Raw genomic sequence first — 26,637 nt, forward strand, 5'->3', positions numbered from 1 at the left:
TCTTCCAAGCATGGGGGAAATCGGATTCTATTCGGGGGCGCCAAAATCTTTAGCTACGGCTCTGCCTGAACACCCCCTCCCGCGCTAGTTGCGTCTATATCTCTGTAGGATACCGCAATCTCACATCTGCTCGTTTCTTATTTACGTTTAGCCTGTGTACATTTTCTTGCTGTTTGGTTTTTCGCCCGTCCAAATCCTCCCCCCCTTTTTTAACATGGCGTAAAACGACAGACTTTGGTTTCTCGGCCGAAATTTCCGACACAAGTCTGCTTTCTGTTAATTACGGTTATCTTGTTGTTAGATCGGAGCGCTAGATTGGAGTTATTTGACCTGATCTGGCGCTAGAGTCCTTCCAGGACTGTGATAGTTCTGGGTTCCGCCGCTAGATGACACGAACAGCGCTGCTTTCCCCACTTGTTCGTGTGACGTTGAGGTAGTTTATGGATCGGATATTACTATCTGTGCGGCACCAGTCAGTTCGCGAGCGCGGCAAGCGACGAGATCACGTCGACCGAAGCAGTGAAGTATTGTGTGTGTATATAAGTGTGTGCGTGTTGTGTAGTGCGCGCTTTCATGCGTAAGAAAAAGCAGCCGGCTGCGGGTTAGAACAGCGCCGTTCGTACAATTCATGTTTTATCGTTAGTGTCACTTGCTGTTTTGTGCGATATATTAGTTTAAAAGGGACAGCAAAGTATTTGGTGTCGTCTAACAAAAACTCCAATGAAGTAGTTAGTTTATTGTTCGTGTGGGGGACGAGAACATGGATGAAGAAAAAATCACAGAGAAGCCCCCTTGCGCTGGCCCTGTGCTTAGCAGCAACGGGAAACCGGGTCACATTGAAGACCGAGCTGCCAAAAGATATGAACCGACTAGTGGCCCATCTGAAACACACAAACCAACTGCCACACCAGAAATTAATGTTCCCAAACCTCCAAGAAAGGTGAAAACCGTGTCTTTCCACAGCGCGACGAGCTTGCCTACGGAAAGGAAAATATCTAGTGGTAAGTGACAGACTATTCTTAAACTAATTCACGAAGTTTTCAAACCCAAACTAACAGTTTACGAATAGCGCGTCCTTGACCACGCGTGTGCAAGCGACTGTATATATAATCTGGGTTTAGGTCATTGGTCACCAGATAAGGCATTTGTGTTCACAGTGGAATAGAAAAGAAAGCATACTTGCAGATAAAAATAAGCTGTCGAACGCAAGCGTTTCTCACTAGCTCTTAATGTGGTGCTGATTATTTTCAAAAGTCTGGAAGAACCGAGTGCATTGTACAAACGGTTTGTTTACATTTTCGTGCGATTGGACAGCTGTAGATCAATTCTTGGCTTTGAATCACTTTAAAATGTTTATTTTTTCTGCAACTGCAAGCGAATAAGGCTAGCCAATTTAAATTAAAATGTGCGCTTGGCAGTGTTTTAGCCACGGAACGTGACGTTATATTTACAAGCGTGTGTAATCGGCAAACTCTTGAACACAAATTTCGCGCGTAAAGTGTGTAAATAGGGATGGCAGGATTTGGAACTTTATTATATACAACGGTCGTATCGAGGGATTAATTTCCAATACAGTTGAATACAGTTAAATTATTGCTGTGCTTATTTGATTTCAACAAAATTGTTACTTTTCAATAACTTCAGACCTCGGTTACTAAAGAAAAATGGGATTAGCATCACAACAATAATCAATATGCAAAAGATATAGAATACACTCAGGTTGTATATGAAGAAATGAATTCAGGTCTAATGAACTAAATTCGTCAAGTGACCAAATATTACCCCAAACTATATGGATTGATTCGAAATTCAATTTGTCGTGTATTAGTACATTTTATGGCATTCCTTAGTTTTAATTTTTCTGATGATTCCTTTTTACGAAGTCAACGTTCAGAATGAAGTCTTACGGGAACAATGTATTCTTTCTTTGGTGTTCGCAATGGAGTCATATGTTCAATTTAACAGAACGTTGCATATAACATGGAATACACGTACCTTTATAAAAATTTGTACACATTTTCTTAAAATCTCAGTTTCCTGGAATTTGAGGTCGCGGTGTATTATTAGTAACATATACGGTAGTCAATATCGAAATATGTTTCTGTATGGAAATACTGTCGATATATTATCTCGGAGACATTGCGAATATTTGTCCTCAAATATTGCTGACTTGGCGTGTACATACCTATAACTTGCATAATGTATCTATCGCACTCTGTTGAAATGGAAACGTTGTATTCTATGGTTAATGGCTGCACGTGTCAAAATATTACGTTCTCGCATAATTGCTTGACAGGAAGTAGGGTAGATCGTTGACATTTCGACATGTATTTTGAGTTGTCTATCCATAAGAGATTGTTTGTTGTAAGGGCAGTGATGACGTCTACTTGGAACAATGAACTACTTGTTAGGCTGACTTCACAGCGTCTTCTTCAAGCAACGAATGGCTTGGTTGAATGGGGGAGTATTAGTAAAGAGTCCTTGAAATGGTTTAATCTTGGGGCAGGCCCGTACCCAGAATTTTTTTGAGGAGAAGCCAGACCCATAGGCGAATTTAAAAGAAATTTTATCTCGCTTTATACACTGTATATTATATATATATGTATGTGTGTGTGTGTAGGGGGGAGGGGGTTGGGGGTGTATAGAAGAGGGTGTGTAGAGAAATTTGCTCATTTTGTTACGAAATGTTGAAGAACAGCATTTTCTAACCTATATGTATGCATCCACGCGACAAATATTTGCAGTAGACACTGGCATTTGTTTCTGTCAGAGAGCGAAAAAAAGTGTATGATAGAGGTAGACTACATGTGTGCATAATGCAAACAATTCGAATAGCCTACGAAAAGCAACATGTGTGTGGGGTTGATAGATGAGGGTTCACACCCACTTTGCAAAGTCCGTGACTTTTCCGGGTATTTTACATAACTCTGTAATGATTTAACATGCTAAAAAATAAGTTACAATTCAACTTTGTAAGTTCATCAAATGAATCACGTTTGTTGAACATTTTTGAAAGTAAATGAAAAATAAAATGAAAGAACCTTTTTATAAGCAACATTATCCAAAATGGAAGATTGTTGGGAAGATAAAACTAAACGTGTTTCCGATTACAAATTCTGCCAAACAAAAAACATTTAATTCCCCTGACTTTTCCAGGTTTTGAAAGCTTTTTTAAAGAACTCATTTGTTTCCAATGATCTCAGGCCTAGCCTTGTTTTCCTGACTCCTCCAGTTGTCCAGGAATTTGAAGTCTGTGCGAACCCTGTAAATAAATTATCTGAAGGGAACGGCTAAGTGACTTCACCCTGGCAGTGTGTCTGCTGGCGTAATATTGTTTCTATGGTGTATTTTTGCTTTTAGAATCCTTTTCGACAGTAAAAATAAATGCCAGTGGCAACCAAGAAGCTATTAAATGGGGTTGCATACATGTGGAATAGAAAATGCCATTGTCAACGGCTCGTAGCATCAAATATTTTGGCCTTGATGTCTTCGGCAAACTGTGAAAGTTGCCCGTTGTATGGTCACACCACTGTGTATTTATGTTCAAGACAATTACAAGTAGAAAAGAAAAAAAGTTGCATTAAAACAAATTCCGATTGACAGAATTTCATAAATAATAATGTTCTTAATTTTTTTAATGTTTTGGACAAGTAACAATATATGTTAAAAATACTTCAGGCAATTTTTTGCCCCAAAAGTCTAGCAACAATTCTGCTGTGAAGTGGATTATCCTATTTACATATTATTAATTAACCCAAAGTCATTGAGTGGCAGAATGGACATCAGTTGCAGAAAAACCCTGATGTCGGAGAAAGAAAACATTTTTTTCTATCCTTCTACTCAGTGGTGGCGAAAAGTGATCACAGATCTTGCGGTACGGGTGGAGAGCTAAATGCCCCTTATATGGTTGGTTTTGTATTGCAGTCATTGAGGAACCTTTCTTCCATAACGTAAAGAGTATAGAAAATTCCGCTCTATTCTAACTGTGTGAAACATTTGTGACCGAGCTGAGGCGAAAAGGTCGGGACATGGATTAGAAGGAATGGACTGTCCGGACTAAATCGGAACGTCTGATAGCCTTACATCAATGGTTATAGAACTAAAATAGCCCAATATTGCAGACTTCTAGAGCCTGCCTCTGTCCAGAAGTAACCTATTCATTTGTGCAAGGACAAAATCGAAATTCTTGCAAATCTTGAAAAACCATCAACGTAATTTTTGTAGGTTTCTATATACGTTCAAATTTAAAATTTTGATGACTCGCGGGGGGGGGGGGGCTACCCCTCCCTTGGGTACGGGCCTGTCTTGGATCAGGATTTGGGTGTGTGATCCTCTTTGGGGTTCGTGGATTGAAATTCTGATGTATAAAAAATCGGGTAGATAATTCTGGGCCGGAATTCGGGTTCATAATCTTGAATCTGAATTCGGATTTGTATACCGAAATAGGGTAGTTAATACTGTATATGTGTTTGTTTGTTTGAGTTGGGTTTTTGACATATAGGCTAATCGGGACCGTTACCATGTATATGCAGCGGCGGCTATTAGGGGGACAGTTTCCTCCCACTTTTTGTTACTTTTTCCCCCGCACTATGCTAAATCTTATCTAACAAGGTAAAGTAAACTGTCCTTGCCCCCCCCTCCCCAGCAGTTTTGGCACCTTTCCCCCAAGTTTTGGAATCCAATCGCAGCCACTATCTATGTGTGTTGATAATGGTGAAAAGGAAGGGGTAAGTCCTCCCATTCCGTTGCGTCATGCATGAAGTCACCTGGCGGCATATAATATGAATGGATAGGTTATTTTACGTCACTTTCCTGTTACTTTTAGCTAATCGCGACGATGATGATGAATGATGATAGATGAAATTGATGAAGGGGGACTCGCAAAGAACACTAATGCCGAGGACGGAATCCGAACCCGAGACTCCTGGCTGGCGGAATGTATGTAGGGCTCCACACATTGTCGATCTCGGCCATAGTGGAGGCGTTAGCATCGCCACCATTACCCTCGATGTTGGCCGTTGATGGAAGGTTGGGCCAGCCTCAGAGGTTCCGAGTTGCATTAAAGGGGAAATGTCCATGTCCGGTCACCAACCCCTCGAATCAAACCCGGATCTCTCGCGTGAAAGTCCTGTGCCAAACCGACTAGGCCACTGTATATGATTCTGCACATGCAATTCACGTGAATAATCCTGTATGTGAAGAAATCTGACGGCGAGTGTGGGTTCGACTACTAGTCCAGAATTTTATTCGCGTATAGAATTCAGATCTGTCATTTGTATTTTGTCAATTTTAAATCTCTTCTGTACTTCTTTACGGGTGTAGGTGCAACGTGATCGCCTTGTAATCAAGAGACTCCGGGTTCGATACCCGGGGGAGACGCATAGTGCTTCTGATCCCACGTTAAACTGTAGGGCCAGTACCGAACCTTTGTGTGCATAGAATGGACTTAATAAACTGCATTTTTTTAATTAACCTCACACCATCTAGGTTAAACGATAAGGATAATAGGACAAGCACTGTACCCATTGTAGTTAGCACTGCGCGCTACGACACCAGGAAGCCCGGGTTCGAATACCGGTCTGGGCATTGATGTTCTTTGTGAGTGTCCCTTCATCAATTTCATCATTCATCACTCATCCTCATCTTCACGATTAACCAAAAGTGGCAGAAAAGCGAAGCAAAATAAATCAAGCAATCAATCAAACCATACCCATATTTGAACACAGATCATCATGCAACGTCTAAACTGATACCCTATGTTGTCTGGTATTCAAGAAGTATGTTGATTTTTTAAAACAAATGCGGCAGTCTTTGTGTTCTTGCTAAGCATAGGAACAAGATACGGAGTTCTTATGATACACTTCTGTTCACAAAAAGTGGCACACTCGTTTGAGTTGAAGTCCAGCTTCGTGGCCGGAAGTACAGCCGAAGTAAGTGTTCGGAAAGCAGCAGTGTTGCTTACTAGCAATCAATTTAACCGTATGCAGGGAATTTTAGGTCTCTCAGACTCAAAGAAAATGGCTAACCAAAAGATTGCAGCGTAAATATTAATGAACTGGAATTTCCACGTCTACAATCAAAGTAATGTAAATGTGAAATATTCCTGAAATTTATTTTAAAAAGAAACGCGTTTTTGACGTTCGTGACGAAGTAGTTATCACAATTCGTTATAATGCGAGGGCCCCGGGTTTGAATTTGGCCTGAGCATGGGTGTTCTTTTTCAGTCTCTCTTCATCGTCGCGAGTAGCAGAAAATGGAAGAAAAGCAACACTAAATAACGAAAAGGAGAAAACGCAATAAGAATAAGCGAGACAGAAATAGTGCTGTTGCAATTCCAGAAAATGATTAAAAAAAATAATAATCGGGAATTGTGTTATCCTAGTCCAGGAGAAGGCTTGAGGAATAAATAAACTCCTTCCCCATACACTTTGGCAAACAGAATCGCAAAGTTGGCACTGAACATACGATGGGAAAAATAATAGAAATCCTAAAGGAAGAAGAGTTTGTCACAACCCGGGGGCACATGAGAAGAGGTACCCCCCCCACCTTCCCCCATCAGTCATCCAGGCTATTAAAAATTAGTCAATGGCTGTCCTCTCATTTAACTTTAACAGTAAATAGAATTTTTGTAAAATAAAAATTGTCGGGGTTTATTTTCTTTACACGTGCACGTTGGTTTCGTAATGGAGCACAAAAATAAAATTGTGACTCGTAAAATTCTTACCGAATGAATGAATGCCTCCGTAGATTCCAGAATAATTACTCTTCATTTTGAAATAAATAGTTTTAAATAATATAATTTATGTGCAGTTAGTTAATGAGATTCGTCATCACATAGCAGAATCCGCTATATTGACGGGAACTAGAGAACGGTAATCATTTAGGGATGGAAACACTAACCTTCCACAAAAGCACGACTTCCCAACGTCTTCATTAATTTTCTTGCACAAGCTTCACTTGTATTTTGTCAGCAATGTGTACAGCATATGAACCCTATCTTAGGAAGCGTATTGCTTTCAAATTAATGTAATTAGCGAGAAGCGACATCAAAAGTTTTGAGCTGGACAGGAAAAGATGCAATCTTATGGATAAATTACTCGAATAGCTTTGTTTTTCACCGTGGCTTGTGGCCATGTCGGTTAAAGGCCTGCTTTGTAAGTTGAAATCCTAGGTTTGAATCCCCTTGTCTCTAAAATATTTTTTCTTGCCAAATGGGTGCTACATAATGTATTTTATTCTCGACACACCAATTGCAGTCGGAAACTTTGTTATTGTTTGCATGCCAATAAGAAAATATGTATTGAAGCTATTACTTGTTCAGAGAACGTGACTGTTACTCGATACTTCTGAAAATTTAGATTTTTTAGTTGCTGTTAAGCCTCGATATTTACAACAAGTGCTAAAATTGAAAATTGCTGTGATAAAATTCTCAAGAAGAAAACCACTGAAATTAAATGAGTAAGTTGTGAGGAACGTCAGCAGATGTATTTTAAGATATTCCGTTATTCACGTGTCACTCTCCTCGTTTTATACATAGATAGATATTTACCAGTGACCCACTCGATGAATGCTCGCACCTTAAGAATAATTTTGAGATGGGAAAGAAAAAAACCTGGTCCAAATTTTAAAGTCAAGACGTGCGCAGATTGTAGATGTTATTATCAGAAACAAACAGAATTAATCAGTAACTACAATCATTTACCTAAACATCACTCATATGGCACTTATAAGAGAGCTGTAAAATATGTATTTCTGTACAAAGACGATTGAAGGTGCTCTCAACACTGTTCTCTTCTATTCTATTACGGCTTTTTACGTCGCTTTTCTACCACTTAGGTTAATCGTGACGATGAGAATGTTGATGAGCCGAAAAAATGTGGCAAATACATTTATACTTCCATACCCCATTCACGGTTCAAACCTGAGACCTTTTGACTTCGACGTGCGTTACGCTAACATTCCGCCACTCGTTACTGTCTGCCAAAGAAGAACCGTAGTTGTCGAAATCAAAGGAACCCTGTCAACACGGAGATCGATGGAAATATACACTGTCCGGAATGATTGGATTTTTGTTCTTTATCTTTGGTTAATCGCGACGATGAGGATGAGTGTTGATATGATACAATTGATGAAGGGGCACTCGCAAGGAACACACATGCCTAAGCGTTTGATTGATTGATTGATTTAGTTTATTTTACTTCGCGTTTTGTGCCTCTTGGCTAATTTGCGAAGATGGGGATGAGTGATGAAATGATGAAATTGATGAATGGACATTCACAAACAACCAAGCCCGACCGGGATTCGAACCCGGGACCCTTGGCGTCGCAGCGCCATGTGCTAACCACTCGGCCACAGGGTCGGGCACATGCCTAAGCGTATTGTGAATGAGACTAACACATTTTGAATGCCCAAGTAAAGTGAATAAAAGTATACGAGAAAACTAAGTAACGCAATTTGGAGACCAAACCCACCAAGTTTTATTTAAAACAACAACGAAAAAACCCAGTACGATATCAGATATTGCTATTTTGTGTGCACAGAGCAAAACTAGCCGATAACGAAAATCCTTCCTATCCTTATTTCCACATATGAAGTTCTTGGTGCTCACAGATTTTGGCGCCAGCACAAATCGTATGCCTGACATATCCCCAGAAGAAAAAGTCTAGGGGCGTAATATCCGGGAATCGGATGAGGGACATGAATCTGTCCACCGTATTCGATCCAAGAACGAGGCAACTCTGTCCAGCCAGTCCCTCATTTGACGGCTAAATGTGGATGAGCATCGCCCAACTGGAAGATAACAGTTCGTGGCAAATGAGCCGAGTGCGACATTGCAAATTATTGTAGCACATGCAGTTATGGATTTTCTGTGATCGTCGGTTCCTCGAAGAAAAACGGGCCATAGATAGTGCAGGTCGGGGTTTGCTGCCTCTGAAGCAGAAACTGTTTCTTCCGTGTCTTGATAGTGCTATATGAAGTGTTTTTTTTTTTCCAGACACACGACAGAATTTACACTGACTTGTATGACGGATATAGTTTAGAACTGAAAGTTATTTTTACTATGTTGCAGAATTATACATATATTTTTAACCACAAATGGTTGGTTTCGATGGTACTAGAACTTATCAGTAATCTACCTGCTTTATTATATATTTGTATTTACGTGTGGAGTTTACTTTCCAGGGGTCCCGGGTTCGAATTCCAGTATAGGTGTTTGTGAGTGTCCTTTCATCCATTTCATCATCCTCATCCTTGCGATTAGCCAGAGGTGGCAGAAAAGCGAAGTAAAATAAACTAAACCAATCAATCAATCTTTCCTGTCTCTCGAATTTAGAACCGCGGTTGGGCGTCTGACTCCCAGGCAAGGGACCTGGGTTCAATCCCCGGGTTTGGTGGTTTGAGGTCGGGATTTTTCTAGCATTGTCGCGACATGTAGCGGGTCAAGTTCACCCAGCCTCCGATAAATATGCAACTCTGGGGGAAAGAAAGAGGTTAGAGAGTGGTGCTGATCACATCACCTTCACAAAGGTCGAGATTGTGAATATGTGCGCCTTACCTACACATCCCCAAGGCCTCCATCTTCACGGCATGCATCGGGAGTAGTTTAAGCTTTTTTTTACCTCTCGAATTTAATTGACAATGAAGATGAATGATGAAATGCTGAAAGACGAAAGATGGAAGAAGATTCTAACAGATTTAGCCTTAACGGAGAGGAAAATTCAGAAGAAGGGAAATTAGTTTATATGCAGCTCGATAAGCATAGTAACGAATATTCACGTGCATTGAATGTCAAAATTACTAGCAAAAAGTAACACAAAAAAGTTTCCTGTCCAACGTGAATTTTTTGAAACGTGCTAATCAAAACATGTATTTAAATGTACGTGATGTAGACTACATCACTGTAATCCGAATGTACTTTCCACTGAACACACAGAAAAAAATACAATGCATGTATGCAATAACTTCGCACGTGACAAGAATCTGTTGCCGACTTCCGTGGTTATCATACCGCGTTACAAATCCAGAGGTCCCAGGTTCGAATCCCGGCTTGAGTATGGGTATTCTTTGTGAATGTCCCTTCATCAGTTTCATTATACCGTCACTCATTCTCATCGTTGGGATTAGCCAAAAGTATGAGAAAGCTACGCTAAATAACAAATAAAATAAGAGTGTATTTTTTCAATTACCGGTTATATTATTTTGTCCTCATTGGAAATTACGTTAATTATTGTTCCACGCTTATGTCATAAATGGAATATAGAATTATATTTTTTCGACAGTTGGTAATTTTCTGTCTTATGTTAACGTCCTTGCTTCTGTTAACTCTTCATTGTTTACAGTTCTCCGGAGGAGGAGGCCAGTTTCGGTTGGGTTTGGGACGACGAAACCGCCCGTCCTCCCATGCACAGCTCCCGTGTGTGGAAACCGACTAACCAACGATCTGTAAGGAACGAAATATTTCCAATTCAGACAATGTGAAAGCTGTAATATATAAATATTATTGCAATGTTTCTTCACTTGTGATTATAACCGGCAGTGCGACGTCCGTATCGTCCTTAATGAGCGGCCGCGACTGCCGTGCACCCACGAGAAAACTGAATACCTGGTTCCACATTTCTGCAATGTGAGAGAGTGGTTTGATGTAACAAGAAGCCAAGAAAATTTTGAACTTTTAATTATGGAGAATGCAATCAGAAGTTAGAGCGTCCGTCACCGTCAAACTAACAGGATCATCAAAACATTTAAAGTCGCCCATGCTCAGGTGATAAAGTGTTAAGATCTTTTACCTGGAAATGGTCTTCTGCCGTGTCATGCAACGCAGCTCTAGCAAGAAATGTATTCAAAGAGTGGAAACACTTCTGTGACGCAACTTATGGAAATGAGCATCGTCTCCTCTGGCTCACCCGTTTCATTCCACTTATTCTCTCATTATTTCTCATTATCATTTACGGTGAGGAATTCAAAGTGTCACAAAATACTACAACCACTTCTACAAGAAAGAATGAAAGGACTTAAAAAAATTAATACGCCGTGAAAGACTCCTCCCCCCCCCTCCCTCCCCCAACCAACAACGATGGTGTACTGGTAAACCGTTTCGCCTTGTAATCAAAGGTTCTCGGCTTCGATACTAGACGGAGACACATTTCACAGTGGTTCGGATCCCACTTTAAATTTTAGATCCATTCCAACTGAGCCTATCTGAGCATAGAATTTTTATTTTATTGATTTTTGTAGTTTGAAAAATTATTAGGTTTGATTGATTGATTTGTTGTGTTAAGTCCACTTTATACACAGCTAATCGAGACTGGACCTACAGTTTAAAGTGGGATCCGAACCACTTGTGCCTCCACCGGGTATCGAACCCAGGACCCCTTGCTTACAAGGCAACGACGCTACCACTGCGCCATCGGGGAGGCCCTTGGAAAAAGTATTAGGCTACTACTATTGGGGGAGGGGGGCTAGAAATACTTTTTTATTCTGCTATGTTCAGGTCAAGTAAAATTGTCCCCACTACCACAAAGGCTCATACAGAACGTGGATACTTCACACATTTCGATCCCGTCATATTTTGGGCGTCGTCCACAGGCTAAAGTTCGAACAATGAAACTAAACTACTGAGTTCGTTTTTTTTTTTTGTACTCCAAAAGTGACTAGGGAACGGATTAAGGTGCAAAAAAAAAGTGCTGATAAAATGCCTTTATTCTGGTCTAAACCAATTACACTAACATTCTTTATTCAACACTGTAGCAAATAACATAATTAGTAATAATTACATAAAGTAACCAGTGTTTAGGAAGTAAACGTGGCATTTACTGGGTTTCAATCATCTTGTACTGGATTACGCTCAACATTTCTGTTTTCGAATGTAAGTCGCTGACACTTTGAGCTCAGCGACTGATATTTTCTTGCTACATTATCTTGGGAACTATTGGGGTTGCAATGATTATATTACACCATTTTATAGCTCTCGTTCTGCTCTACAAAATGAGACTATACGATTTTATGTAGTTGCTCAAGAAGAGTGACAATAATTTATTATTCTGTCCAATTTTTTTTAACAAAACATGAATGAAAAGGAAGGAAATAGGTGCTGAATCTTCAAAGATGGGTAAAAAGGGGATAAATGTGCTAATCTCTCGAAAGGGTGCAACAAAATGTATTAATTTTACTTTATTTCATGTCCTAAAATACATACCTCAAACGATCGGTATGAAAACAGTTGTATTTTTTGAAAGATGCTACACCTTAAAATACGTTCCCTACTTATGGCAAATTGCTTTACAGCCCAGCAATTTCGGCTTTCTTTTAAAGTGTTCATCATATACTATGATGGCGTACATGTTAGGATGATTCAGCGACAAAGCGAATAGTGTCGCTTGTCATTCGGGGACCGACCAATCGAATGCAGGTTGTGCAATGTGCAATGCCGTTAAGTGAGCGAGTTTGTGTTTAAGTTCACTTTATGCACAGTAAGGCTAATCGGGACTAGACCAAGAGTTCAAAGTGGAATCCGATCCACTATGTGCTTCCACCGGGTATCGAACCACGGACCCATTGATAACAATGTGAAACATTCCTACCAGTGCATCCGAAACAATCCTCCTCCCGTTTCCAACCTCAGTTTTTCTTTACTTTCGAAAGGACCTCTGAGGTAATTTCAAAGATGCACCATTTAGTTTGGTTGATTGACAAACCATTAGGTTAACTGCGACGTTTAAGTGAGAAAATGTTGGGTGGAATGGACGAGAGAGTGGATGGAAGCGTTCGTTCTCTCATTAAAGATATCGTCTCAAAATTCGCCTTTCACGACTTGAGGATAACGATGATCGACCACGGGATTTGAACCTGCAACTTCTCGAATGCCAGCCCATTAGTTTAACCACTCACCAAAATTCGTTCCGTGCACCCTCCTGTACCCATATTTAACGACACGATTTATATTCTAACGTAAGAATGTTTACTCGTATCTAGAATTGAACACAGTGCCAATATAACGAAATACAAGAACACCATCTATCTATAAATCCTGAGAATAAGAACTATATTACGAAAAACTGAGCTCTAATTTATTTGTTTTTAATTATGTTAAAATATTCTAATATATGCAGAATTGTATGTTATACCAGTCTTCCTTTATTACAACCATATCAAAAAGAGGAATGTAGATTTTGAAGTGATAGATAGTAATGACTATCTGTTTTCTAAGTGGACGTATATCTGCAGAAAAGTTTGCTTGCAAGTGTTGGTAGGTGCCCATAGTTGTCGATAAATATTTTCCGCACTTGTATCTGTGTACTTTCTCGTAGACAAATATTTGAAGCCTTAAAGTTTGCTTGAAGGGACAGTTTGTTTGTATGTGGTTATCAGATTGCAGGGCTAGTGACTACATGTAGGATGAGGCATGAATGCACTGTCGTTTATTTCAGTCATCACTGTAAAACGTTTGTCATTATTAAATCTCTTGTTCACTCCCCGCGTTGATGAGCTAATCTTCATCAACTGCGCCGACCTCGTTGACGTTGACCAGATCTTTGCTAGCCCTTTAATCTTCACCCATCTGTCACATACCAAATCGCAGCTTTTTATGGAGTCAAAGGAAATGTTGAAACGATCTTTTCTCTGGATATCATCGGTGGGGGAAACAAGCCACATAAATATACTTTGTCTCGGAACGTTTGCAATCACGACACTGTTCTTCCGCGAGTGTGGAAGTGTCTCAGACTCCAGCCAGCATTAAACAGAAAAAAAGAGATTTTACGATCTTTCAGCAGGGGAGGAAGTCGGGGGACTGCTAACTCGGCTTTTGATAAAAGAAAATGAGATCTCATCCTTGTGATTGCAGCACTTGCCACAGAGAACGCTGGAGAAACTGCGACCTTTCATGATAGCTGAATCAAGTTGACTCTTGCCTCTGGGAGTTGACGTTGAGACAAGGAACTCTATCTTGCGTGGAAGAGAACTCTAGCTATTCTTTTCCCCGCTCGGTCTAGAACGGATAGTCTGAAAATGAAACTTTTCTACTTCTTTCTCCATCCCAATAGAGTGACGTTCCCAAGAGTGAGTTATAACTCTATATCACTCAAATGTTCTAAAGAACGAAAGATGGATATCTGGGAATATGGGCAATGGTCTACTGCCAACTTAAAGGAGGATTTATATTTCTCTTTAGAAATATTTGGGTCTAAGCATTGTTAGATGGGAGGTCTGGTTAACTGTTAATGCTAACATCGCACCGATCGAATAGTAATCATGTATCCCTATCTTAATTTCTCCCACATGTTCCGTTTTGCCGACTGCACTATCACGAAGTTGAAACTTTGAAAGTATATTTCTGCGATATTATGCAGGAACTTCTCTCGTACAATATCTACTCTTTCCACAAGCGACACTTACGTAATGTAACAAATTTCCATTGCATCCCACATAAAGTGTGCCTTTTGAAAATTAGGATGAGTCCAGAGACTTGATTACCCAGTTCGACATACAAGCAGATGGCAGTGTATTCAACGATTCGTTCAAGTGGGTTTACAACCTACTCAGCCACCTACGCAATGAGTAAATTAGATTATACTGGGGAGGGGGGCGATTAGATATGATAATTTCATTTCTATCTGGGTTTGAACGACCGGTACTGCTGATACATATTTTATATTGTGATAAGAAAAACATTAACTGTTTGTGTGAAATTTAAGGTATGCGTGTAATTTACAAACAAAAGAGTATATATTTTTCAGATTTCCTTTCGTTTTCAACATTTTTCGACTACGCAATAGTTGTTGCCAGTGACCTCCTCTCTTCATTCAATACCCGTTTTTTTTGTGATCTTACAGCTTTGCAGGTATTACTTGTTTTCCAATTGCCATATTTGTTTCTTGCTCAATACATCGAAAGCTTGAAGACAATGCATTTACGGATCCATGTTGACATAGGCCCTTGTCCCCGGCCTTACGCGGGCCTTATAACTTCTCAAAGTTTGCCCATGAGGTTTTGAGAAACTTTGTACGTCGAATATATAAAATTGCTATTCAAAATCAACGCTCGATTAACATGTCTCTAGAAATTGGCAACTCTCTCGTATTCTATTTCCTCTCTGCGAGCTGCTCCTGAATGTATGTCTGGGGACACTTTTGCATAGTTGCCGTCAGATCCTGAGCCAAATCACAGAATATAAGCCAAAGCAACATAGCAAGTTTCCGTAAAGGAAATCGATGGCTGACTGCCTTTAGACCTTCATTCATTCCAGTGTTGATCCACGAAGTGTCGTGGCTTATTGATGTGCAGCGAAACTTTCAGATCTGCACGACAAAACTAACAAAGAGAAAACTAAATGGGAGAGAAGCAAATCCTGGATCAAGGGACACTGTAGCTAGCTTATTTATAATCTACACACCGGGTTTCAAATGTTGCCAAAGGAAGCAGAACAACTTCAAAAATAAAACACTTATTTCCAAATAAGAACTTTGCCCTTTCTGTTACATTTATGATTCGTGGAACTGAATGTTTTTGAAGTACGTCAAGAACCGTACACTGCAAGCATTATATTTTGTTGATGTTCATATGGCATACATACTCATATGAATTTCAAACGTTAAACTTTTGTTAACCAGGTCAGCCGTGACTATGAATATAAACAGGACATAATGAAAGTGATAATACGAAGACTCATACAAATCAGTGGCTGCTGTCAGGCTGATTTATAAATGAGCTAAATAACAAAAGGATATTATTTAACTTTATTTATTTCCACTTTATGCACAGTAAGGCTAATCGGGACTGGACCTACAGTTTAAAGTGGGATCCGAACCACTATGTGCATCCACCGGGTATCGACCAGGACCCCTTGATTACAAGGAGACGACCCTACTAGAGTCCATTGATAAACAAAAGTGAAAGGCAATATCATTCAATTAAATCAAAATCAATATTCAAAACAATCACTAAGGCAAAACTAATAGTTTCCATAGTAACGTTTAAAAGTATTTTATGCCTCCAACTGCCGGCGAATTCTCGCTTGGTTTCACATTTGGTCATCAGCCCGCAACAGATTTTCCAAGTTACTACTTATAAATGCAGTGATATTAACGAATGCAGGCAGATACTTGAAGGACGAATTTTATGCTTAATGACCAAGAAACTATGCCGTGTGCGCTTATGATCGGAATTGAAACGTTGCTTGATTTTTACTGTCGTGACAAAATGCCGTAGAAATCCCTAAAAAAAGAAGAAAAAACTGGCAGAAAGGTAGGTGTCGGACAACAACAGTACAAAAGAAGTAGAGCGTAACAATAAAATATCAGGCTGTGGGAGATATGGTGTGGCTTTGGGGAAGGAAGAATAGTTTGTTTTTGCTGTCTGATAATACTTTACCATGGTTGTTACTTTATGTATCCTTAGGATTTTTCTTGCCGAAAGCATTTACTCACGGCTGTAACTCGGCCCAAGTAAAAAAAACAAAAAACTATGTACTACTCTATTGTAGTGCCTTCTTCACAACTGTAATATTACAACCTATGTATAACATATTTGACCATAGTTTGTTTTCTATTTTAATCCTTTACGTACATGGTTTGATTTGATTTTTGTTATTTAGTGTCACTTTTCTGCTACTTTTGGCTAATCGCAACGATTAGGATGAGTGGTGATTGCTTGATTTTGTTTATTTTACTTCGCATTTCTGCCACTGTGGCTAATCGTGAAGATCAGTATGAGTGATGATACGATGAAATTGATGAAGTGACATTTACAAATAACATGCCCAGGACGGGATTCGAACCCGCGAGCCCTGGCGTCGCAGGACGCTGTGCCACTCCGCCACGAAGGCTGACTTTACGCATATGGCAATGTCTTGATGGAGTAACCAGGGTGTAAGGGGTAACCCTTTCTGAAGACACTTAAATGTGAACCTCCCTTCCACGTATACTATAGTACACCCTGGACTGCAATTTGAAGACTAGCGAGACTCTGGTGTATGAACTCGCGGCCAGTATAATTCTCCTTGGTACTCGTGTTGTGTGCTGTACTTTTGTGTTTATCCCTTCATCCATATCATATTACCACCATTTATCCTCATCGTCGCGATTAGCCAAAAGTGGCAGAAAGGCGAAATAATTCACATGAATGAATCAATCAAAATCTTTATGAAGTAACATTTAGTAATATATACCAACCTTTACTTTGTAGTGATTGTATATATTGTAATTTACTATAAAATTGCATACGAAACCCATCCGCATTGCTTGCATAATTGCTATTTATAATGGACTTATAATTAGAATGCACGTTATGCTGTATAGAACTCTCTGTTCTTTAATGCGTTGGTGGTTATGGAATATAAAACTTAACAGACAATTATTTGAGAGTAGCAGCACCTGATCCTTTAATGAACTTTTCATTGCATTTCACTACCGTTGTGCTGATCAAAAAGCTCCATTTGGAAACTGCCTTTCACTGTGGCTGTTTTTTATAGCCCCATGTGATGGTGATATAAAAAACCTTCGTACATTTAATGTCTTCCATCACTGGAATTAATGTAGCAACCATTTCGAAGGGCTTAGATTGCAGAAACAGCAAATGCCTATGTTGAGCCTTTAATCATGGTGTGAATATTATTATTAACGCATGTTAAACAAGGGGTCAAAGGTTCGTTTGCAGTTGAGGGCGTAGTGGCTTCAGTTCCGAAAGGTTTAAGTTCACTTTATGCGAAAAGAATCTAATCATGACTTAAACTACAGCTAAGAGAAACATGTGAAGCACTATGCCGCCCCCTTCCCGCCGGGAATCTAACCTGGGAGACCTTGATTACATGCGACAGCGTTTTTTGAGAGTACTCCAGTCACGACTAACCTATCTGTGCATAAAGTGGATTTAACCGTGTGACTAGCTTGGACAGCAGACTCGGATTTATATATGTGGAGGTACAGGATTGACATATATATGCAATTTCAGTTATAACTTTTAGGCAACTTTGTGTCCGAATGTTAGTTATATACTTTTGCCACATTTCAAATATCTCATTCTTATATTTTGAGGGCCCTTTTTAAATCCTCCCCCCCCCCCCGAGCCTGCTTTGACAGTAGCGTTCACAGGAATTTTGTAAGGGCAAAGGAGGATATAATAACAACAAAAGGTCTCTCTCTCTCTCTCTCTCTCTCGCTCTCTCTCTCTCTCGCTCTCTCTCCCTCCCTCCTCTCTCCCTCTCTGTCCCTCCCTCCTCTCTCCCTCTCTGTCCCTCTCTCACTCTCTCTGTGTATATACATGTATATATATATATATATATATATATATATATATATATATATATATATATATATATATATGTGGAAATGCTACATTTCAACTACTCTCGCGACACTTCAAAATTAGTAAAGCTAGATCTTCGGTGCCTACTGATTCTGAACTTCTAAACTTTCAAATTTTCCACCAAGTGTCCCATCATTTTTCCTGTTTTCCTTCTTCGCGCTTCTTATATTAGTTGGCGTTAATTAGCGCTTTCTCTACGTCCTGTTTAAATAAATATTTTCGTTTTCCCTTGGAACTGCTCATGGCAATGTGTTTTTATCAGAAACCTTTGTTTTTGTAAGGTTATCACCGAAAGATAAACGAGTATATTCTCGTGTTTGTCCTATTTTGTTTAGTGCAACTTGCGTTCGAGATTGTCCCCTGCGAAGAAACTTAATGCAGTTTTTTTATGTGATGTAAATGTTGAAGCGCCACTCTATTGTAGCAGCATTTAGGAAGCTTTCAGACCGAAGTGATAAGCGAAAGTTGTCACTTGGAAACTGACCTTCGGAATTCAATGCAACCTTTCGCACTGGAGTGACAAGACATGTCGCTTGCGTGTCGTTTGGTTTAGTGGCACATGCGCAGTGGATGCTTTAGAGACGAGAGCAAAGTGCCTATGAGACTGCGCTACTTTCATTCGCTTGCTCCACAGACTTCTGAGAAAGAGTATAGTACGATGCATGCTACACATCTGAAAACTAGTAAAAACAAATGTATAGCATGCATCGTGCTTCCATGTGCGATATTCCATTTTGAACAAAGTTGCAAGTAATATGGATCATAAACAGGGTCGGCTCAAGATACAATTTTCACCCGGGCCAGTTGAATTTTTGGCTCCCCCATACTTTCTACCCTGGTCCTTCTAATTTCCACTTCCTCCAATAAGAAACGGACCATATTGTACATTTACGGGTTTAATGACGAAAAAATGTAGCCTTTTTTTAAAAATCATTTAACACGTTTGTTGTAGGCGGCGCTTTTTTTTCCCCTGGAGATTAAGGTTCCGGTACTCTTTAGTTTAGTTTGTTTATTGTGTTGGCTTGTTATTGAGTTCATGGTAAGAATTCATGCGCTCTTGACCCTCCCCCCTGGAATAAGGAAAAATGCGTACTTCTCCTTCCACCCTACCTTTTATTTTAAACTATTTTGTCTCTTTCTTTCTTTGCATCTTCTTTATAGCTTCTGACCTTCCTCTCTTCTTGACCATTTCTTTTTCTGTTTTTCCTCTCGTTTTCTGTCAATTTATTCTTTCTCACCTTCCGCTACTCATTTTCCTTCTCACTCTTTCTCTTTCTCCTGTTTTTTTAATTTCTATTTTATTTTCTCTTTTAAATTTCGCTATTTTTTCTTTCTCTAACTCGCGTCTTGATTTCTCTCTATTCTCGGTCTTCTGTATTTCTGTCTCTATCTTTCTCTCTCTCTTCACTATTCTTTCTCTCTCGTTTTCTATTTTTCCCTTTTCTCTCTCTCTTTTCCTGGCTTCTCTATTTATTTTTCTCTTTCGTTTTCCTTTATCTTTCTCCTCCTTTCGCTTCCCTCTTTCTTTCTCTCTCTCCCGTCTACGCGCTCACCGGGCCTCCCCGATGGCGCAGTGGTAGCGTCGTCGCCTTGTAATCAAGGGGTCCCGGGTTCGATAACCGGCGGAGGCACAAGTGGTTCGGATCCCACTTTCAACTGTAGGTCCAGTCCCGATTAGCCTAACTGTGCATAAAGTGGACTTAAAACAACATATCAATCAATCAATCTACGCGCTCACTTATGCCTGTGTGTGTTTCTCGCTTCCTTATCCTCTCTTTTATTATCTACCTTTCTCTCATTCTTGGTCGCGTATTTCATCTCTCCTTTTCTAACTTTTTTTTATTATGATGACATGCAAACATGTCAATATATCTTAAACTTAAATATTCATAAATGATCGTGAACAGACACACACTTCTTTTGTTTATTTCCACCTGAAAAAGGTGTCGGTACGGAGTACTGTTGCGTACCTTCACAAGAAAACTACTGGTTGTAAATATGTGTTTATTTTATACCTACCCAATGACATAAAATAACAGTAATCACTTAGCTTACACTGCTACATGATTTTGCAATATACTTATTATGTTATGCCATAATAACTTATAATTTTTTCTTACCAACAAGAAATCTAACAACGAATAGCAACGCACCCGGTGGAGACTCATTCGTTCGGATCCCACTTTAAACTGTAGGTCTACTCCCGATTAGTCTTTCTGTGTATAAAGCGGACTTTATAAACTCGGACAAACAAATAGCCACGTGTATGTAATTGTAAATAAGGTTTTTGTGCTAATCAAGGTTTGGCGCCTCCCTTGAGAACGGCGACCCGTCAGTGGTCCGGGTCGCCTGGTCCTTAAGCTGCCTCAGCACAAAGACGTGTGTTGCATATTTAGTGCTGGTGCACACGAGCAAGATTTTGATGTAAGGAATTCGTAACGAACCAGATGCGAATTCCATGCACATGTAGTCTGTCTCCAGAGCCAAGAAATTCTTAGCATTTTCTTCCGAAGAAGACTTCCTCATAAGCGGAAACAATGAATAATGTAAAATAAGCAAAACATACACGTTTGTGAGTGTACCCTTCATCAATGTCATCATCATTCATCCTCATTGTTGCGATTGGCCTAAAGAGACAGAAAATACTATCAGTACTTTTTATATAATATATTTAACCCTGCTTTACCCTAAATTAGGTTAAATAAGTTAATGAAAATGAATTAATACATAACTTCACAAATCAAATGCAATGGCCAGACTCGAACCTGGAACATCTTGGACAGGGAAACAGCCAATCGGACACCTAACGCCTTCAGCTGACGAGGCGTCAACCTTTTGGTTTGTCATTGGAAGCGTGAATCGTGAGAATGGTACATTCTTTTCTGTACAGCAACTAAATTAAAATGATGTAATTTGTAAGGCTCAGAACTGAAAAGCACATTTGTTTCGTAAGCCGATGACTTCACTAGCTAGGAACTGGACAATATAAAACATATTCGCTCACCGTCGGAATCTCTAGAATTCGCATTATGTAACCGTAATCCTTGTCGGTCAACTATGAACGGTGTACTATGTAACATTATTCGCAATCTTGACTTCACATTGTCCTAAGCCGGAGTGGTTGCTTGACACACTTTACCACAAGAATGGTGACAATTTGTTCACTGTCACATTCAAAACAGAATATTAGCCAGGAAATATGTAACAAAATAGTGTGCGGAACGGTTGAGGGGTGACTGACCTCTATGATTCCATCATGATACATCATGTGTCGGTGTCGTTCGGTGCGAAGCCAGGGGTCCCGGTTCGAATTCCGTTCGGAGCATGGATGTTCTTTCTGAATGTCTCACATCAGTTTCATCATAACATCACTCATCCTCATCGCCGCCATTAACCAAAAGTGGAAGAAAAACGGCGCTAAATATAAAAAATTAAATCGACCAAGCGTTTGTTCCTATCAGACATTTTGTGCCTTTTTTCGAAGGCGTGTGTTAACTTTCAGATGAAATTCCTTATTGCCTATTTTAAAATAAGTTCATTTTTCATAAAAAAATCACAATTTTATGCTTAAAATACCTTTACCAGTTTTAAGGAAGTGGTGTGGTGGTGAAATATCGAATCCCAAGGATTGTGCTTCTCTCAAATATTTACTGCCCATGAACTTGCTGACTAGTATAAATGAGTTTTTTCTTTTCTCTATAATTCAAGGACTTTCCAGCACTCATCTTTAACCGTGGACCACATATGGTCACCATCTGAGGAAGTATCTGTGGATCTCGTACGCGCTAGTATGCAAACAATTTTAGTAATTCTACTTTTGCTAACATCGCGCAGTATGTCATATGAATGTACTTTATATAAATATTTCTTACAAATATTCTCTTGATGGGCCCATATCTTTTACTTTTTTTCTTTTGTGCTGAATCTCAAATAAATAAATAAGAAAATGTTGACAAGTTCGTTGGCGGAGTGCTTAGCACAGTGCACTAGCGCGCCAGGGGTCCCGGGTTCGAATCACGGCCTAGGCTTGTATGTTCTTTGTGAGTGTCCCTTCATTATTTTCATCATATCATCACTCATCATTATCGCGATTACCAAAAAGTGGAAGAAAATGATAAAAATCAACTCAATTGGGCTCATCTACAACCTTAGTGACAATGAAGTTCGACCAGTCACAAATATAGGAGTGCGTTGTGAAAGAAGGAGAACACATGCATATGCTGAACATATTTTATTCAGCAGGCTACATGGAACAAAGGAAAACCTAAATTTCCGCTGCAACGCAGCAATGTATGGTGTCCACACAAAATAAAACATTTTCGTCCATCTACACGTGACATTGAAGTTCGACCACTGTTAGAGGGGATCCTGTTTACCATGGTGTGACGCCGCCCCGTCGGCGAATAACTGTGGCAATGCGTCGGGGCATGCTGCGGACGAGTCGTTCAAGGTATTCCACATCGATGCGGTGCCATTCCTCCTGCAGGCAGGCGATAAGAGGGTCGTGGGTCCCCTCTGTTGCACACGTCGCTTAAGAACACGCCACACATTCTCAATGGGCGAGAGGTCGGGACTCGATGGTGGCCATGGCAGAGTTCGCACGTGATGGCGAGTCAACCATTCTCTTGTCAGCCGCGCTGTATGAGGCCTGGCATTGTCGTGTTGAAAGATGAGACGCCGCCTGTGGAACAGGTGCCTTCGCACTGTGGGAAGATGCCGCTCCAGTATGCGTGTATAAGCGTGTGCATTCACAATGCCCTCACAGACGTGTAGTGGGCCAACCCCAGATGCCGTCATGCATCCCCATACCATCACTGACGCAGGTTTCTGTACCCGACGTGCATAACATTTTGCTTCATTCTGTTCCTCCTTCCGACAAATGACTGTTTTCCGTATTTTCCCGTACACAACATTGAAAATGGATTCGTCCATCCACAAAACCCTGTTCCACTGCCGAAATGTCCATCCCCGGTACATTCGTGCCCACCGTAGTCGATTGCCTTTGATCAACATGGAAAGGAAGGGTTTACGTTTCGCCTTGTACACTCGGTAACCGCATCGCTGTAGGTAACGGCGAATGGTTCTGGTTGACACTTCAATGTGAAAGCGTTCTCGAGTCCACAGTCGTAATTCGGCCACAGAAACATGATTGTTGGTCTGGATATAGCGCCTAAATATCCGTAGGTCACGCACGCTCAGCAGGCGTTTTCGACCGGGGGCCTTACCTGGCTCTGTAGTACCCGTATTTTGGTGGTGTTTGATGATGCAGTGGACGGTTGACTTGGGTAAGTTCAGTTGGCGCCCTATTTTCCGTTCACTAAGTCCATCCCGTTGCAACTCCACCACTCTTCTCCTCACGGTGTTGTCAATAGGTTTGCCCCTGGCCATGGTGATGATGCACTGCGGTTCCTCGGTGCACAGCACGCGCTTATATACGGCGGACTCCCTTATCGTGTCCGTGACGTCATGCTTCCGTCGAATGCGCCACTATCTGGAATTTCCGTATGGGTCTGGTGCCTGGTCGAAGTTCAATGTCACGCGTATAGTTCCCCGTTTTCGTTCTTTACGTGACCTTGGGTGCAACATGCTGGGATCACGATTCTTGCCTGCTCACACGCCTCCACTTACACACATGCGTCACTTCTGCGGGTCACCCATTCCACCGCCTATGCCTCTGTGCATTTGATCACGTATTCCTTTCTGGTCGAACTTCATTGTCACCAAGGTTGTATATTAGCCACTCTAGAACTTGCACCATTTTAGCGTCTTTAGAAGTGGCTATAATTTGCCTTAGTATAGACACTTTTTCGTACTGCGAAAGAAAAATACATATGGACTATTCACCAGCATGGATAGGTAAGCAACATTTCAAAGCTAATGACACAATATCAGCAGTGCTGATAGTAACTTGGTTGTTTTCAGTAAGTTCTACACACACAGGATTATATCAGCAGAAGGAGACGTGTTAGGCCTCGATGTTATGAATAAGCTTCTTCCTCATGTTGACGCATAATTAGTAAGTGATATATAAGGTAAGGTTGTTAAGGGCATACGTGCCGAGCTGAAGCAAACCGCATAATTATGCTAATCCACAAGATTCTCTGTTATCTTCGCCAGAGCTCTATGTCGGGCTGGTAAATTAGGTTCGTGAGGAAATACGACACGCACAAAGCAAATGTGCATTTCCTTGTCTATTGGTGAAAGCTCATTGCGTGTTCTCAAGGTCCAGTTGCCACTGAAGGCAATCGGAAAGTCTTTGACACGTGAATGAACGAAATGGTTGAATGGTTAATGCTGAGGATCGTTATTCAAGAGTTCTCATTGTTTCATTGTATTCCTCGACATCTTAGGTAAACATTGGATCAATCTGAGACAAGCGAATCTACAACAAAAAGCATGATTGATTAATTTATTTTTCTTCGCTTTTATGCCACCTTTGGCTAATCACGAAGATGCGGATGAATCGTGATAAGATAAAATGAATGAAAGGATTTGATTGATTGATTTGTTGTTTTAAGTCCACTTTATGCACAGGAAGGCTAATCGGGACTGGACCTAGAGTTTAAAGTGGGATCCGAACCACTGTTCCATGTGCCTTCACCAGGTATTGAACCCGGGATCCCTTGATTACAAGGCGACGACGTTACCACCACACCATCTGGGGGAGGCCCCTGGATGGAAGTACAATCACAAACACAAGCACACAACACGAGCCCCACGGAAGGTTGTTCTGGCCGTGATTTTAGACGCCAGAGCCTCGATAGTCTGCAAAATTCAGTCCAAGGTGGTAATAAGCACGAAAATGGGGGAAAAGATACACTAGAAAAGAAGAAATCTGCACTGAAGAGGTTCACAAAGGGATATAATATTATCGGCCTAAAAATAAAATAAGAAGAAAATGATAAATATATATGTATTTATTTGAAAAAGAATCCTGACTACGAAGTGAATCCATTTTATACCAGGATATCAGCAACAAGAAAATAACAATACAATGCACGTATAATAATAATAAATAAATTAATAATATTAAAATTAGTGTTAAGAAGTCTTCAGCTGCTTGATGCACGCCCTTGTGAAACTTCACTTGAGCCGACCTCCATGGCGGTGTGGTTAGCACAGCGCGCTACCGCTACAGGGGTCCCGGGTTCGAATCACAATCTGTGCATGGGTGTTCCATGTGAGTGTCCCTTCATCATATCACCACTCGTCCTCATTAGTCAGAAATGGCAGAAATGCGACGCTGAATAACAAAAATCAAATCCAACTTCGTTTCAAGAGATGGAAGCCTTGAAGATCATTTAATTAATTGAAGAGGATCTGAGTTCCAAGAATAGCTTTAGAGTTTTGTGTAAAAGAAGTCGCACATTAGGCAAAAAGGGGTAAAGCAAACTCTTGAAAGTTGAATGGAATGAAAATTGGAAAGGAAGTAATTGAAAAGCGTGAGAGGTGAGAGGGGGCAGGGAAGATAACGAAAAACTGGCACTCCAGAGACAAAATCGAAGATATGGACCACAAGAGAATTTGAATGTTTTAAGTCCACTTTGTGCACAGATAGGCTAATCCGGACTGTACCTACAGTTTAAAATGTGACCCGAACCACTGTGCAATTTGCCTTCATCAGTAATCGAACCCGGGATCCCTTGATTACAAGGCGACGACGTTACCACTACGTCATCCTGGAGGCCCACAAGGAGAAAATTCAACACAGCATGTAACCTGTGTGTAAAAAAGACCACTAAACTGACAGTCTAAAATTTTGTTGTTAGTGTGCTGTAATATTTTTGCAATTAAGATAAAAATTACTTACAAGGGAGGCAAATAACCAATAATGTGGTTTCATTCATCCAGGACACATTGGGTGGGAGGCAGCTGCAAAAAGAAATCTGGAATCTATGACTATTTTTATTTCTTATATTTGTGCTTTTTGGAGTTTACTTTCATAGTTATCGCGGTGATGAGGAAGAATCCATGTACCTAAATGATGGAACGTAAAACACCGTCAGGATTTGAACCTGTTACCCTTCGTTTCGAAGTGCTCTACGTTATCCACTCCACCACAGATGCTGGCAATTTATCGTTGATATGAGAAGGAAGGTTTATAGCGCGTGTTGCATTAACCTAAACAGTAATTCATATTACATTCAATATTTATAGACAACCCTTGAGCATACGACTATCTCTTCGTTCTGGCAATGAGTCATCTCTCATCTACAAACATCACTGTCGGGAAATCCTTTAAGTGGGTATGACGGATATATCCGTCATGCCCACTTGTCATCTGCAGTGGATTCGACGGATATATCCGTCCTCGACATTTTCCGGCTCATATCTCCT

General features: G+C 40.4%; 1 protein-coding gene across 2 annotated transcripts in view; it reads left to right on the plus strand.

The window, feature by feature from the left end:
* The first annotated feature begins 489 nt into the window (after nucleotides 1-489).
* The window catches only part of LOC145984281 (inactive phospholipase C-like protein 2), a 744,169-nt gene continuing 718,021 nt past the window's right edge, over nucleotides 490-26,637 (plus strand). For both annotated transcript variants that reach the window (XR_014441294.1, XM_083117918.1), the window contains exon 1: nucleotides 490-1,001. Coding sequence is in view for 1 of the 2 variants with exons in the window: in XM_083117918.1 (XP_082974044.1) it covers nucleotides 761-1,001 (241 nt within the window). In the remaining variant the exon portion in view is untranslated. The remainder of the gene's footprint in view (nucleotides 1,002-26,637) is intronic.

Source organism: Lepisma saccharinum, chromosome 2 (genome assembly GCF_977018435.1).
Source record: "Lepisma saccharinum chromosome 2, izLepSacc3.1, whole genome shotgun sequence".
In the NCBI taxonomy this organism is placed as follows: domain Eukaryota; kingdom Metazoa; phylum Arthropoda; class Insecta; order Zygentoma; family Lepismatidae; genus Lepisma; species Lepisma saccharinum.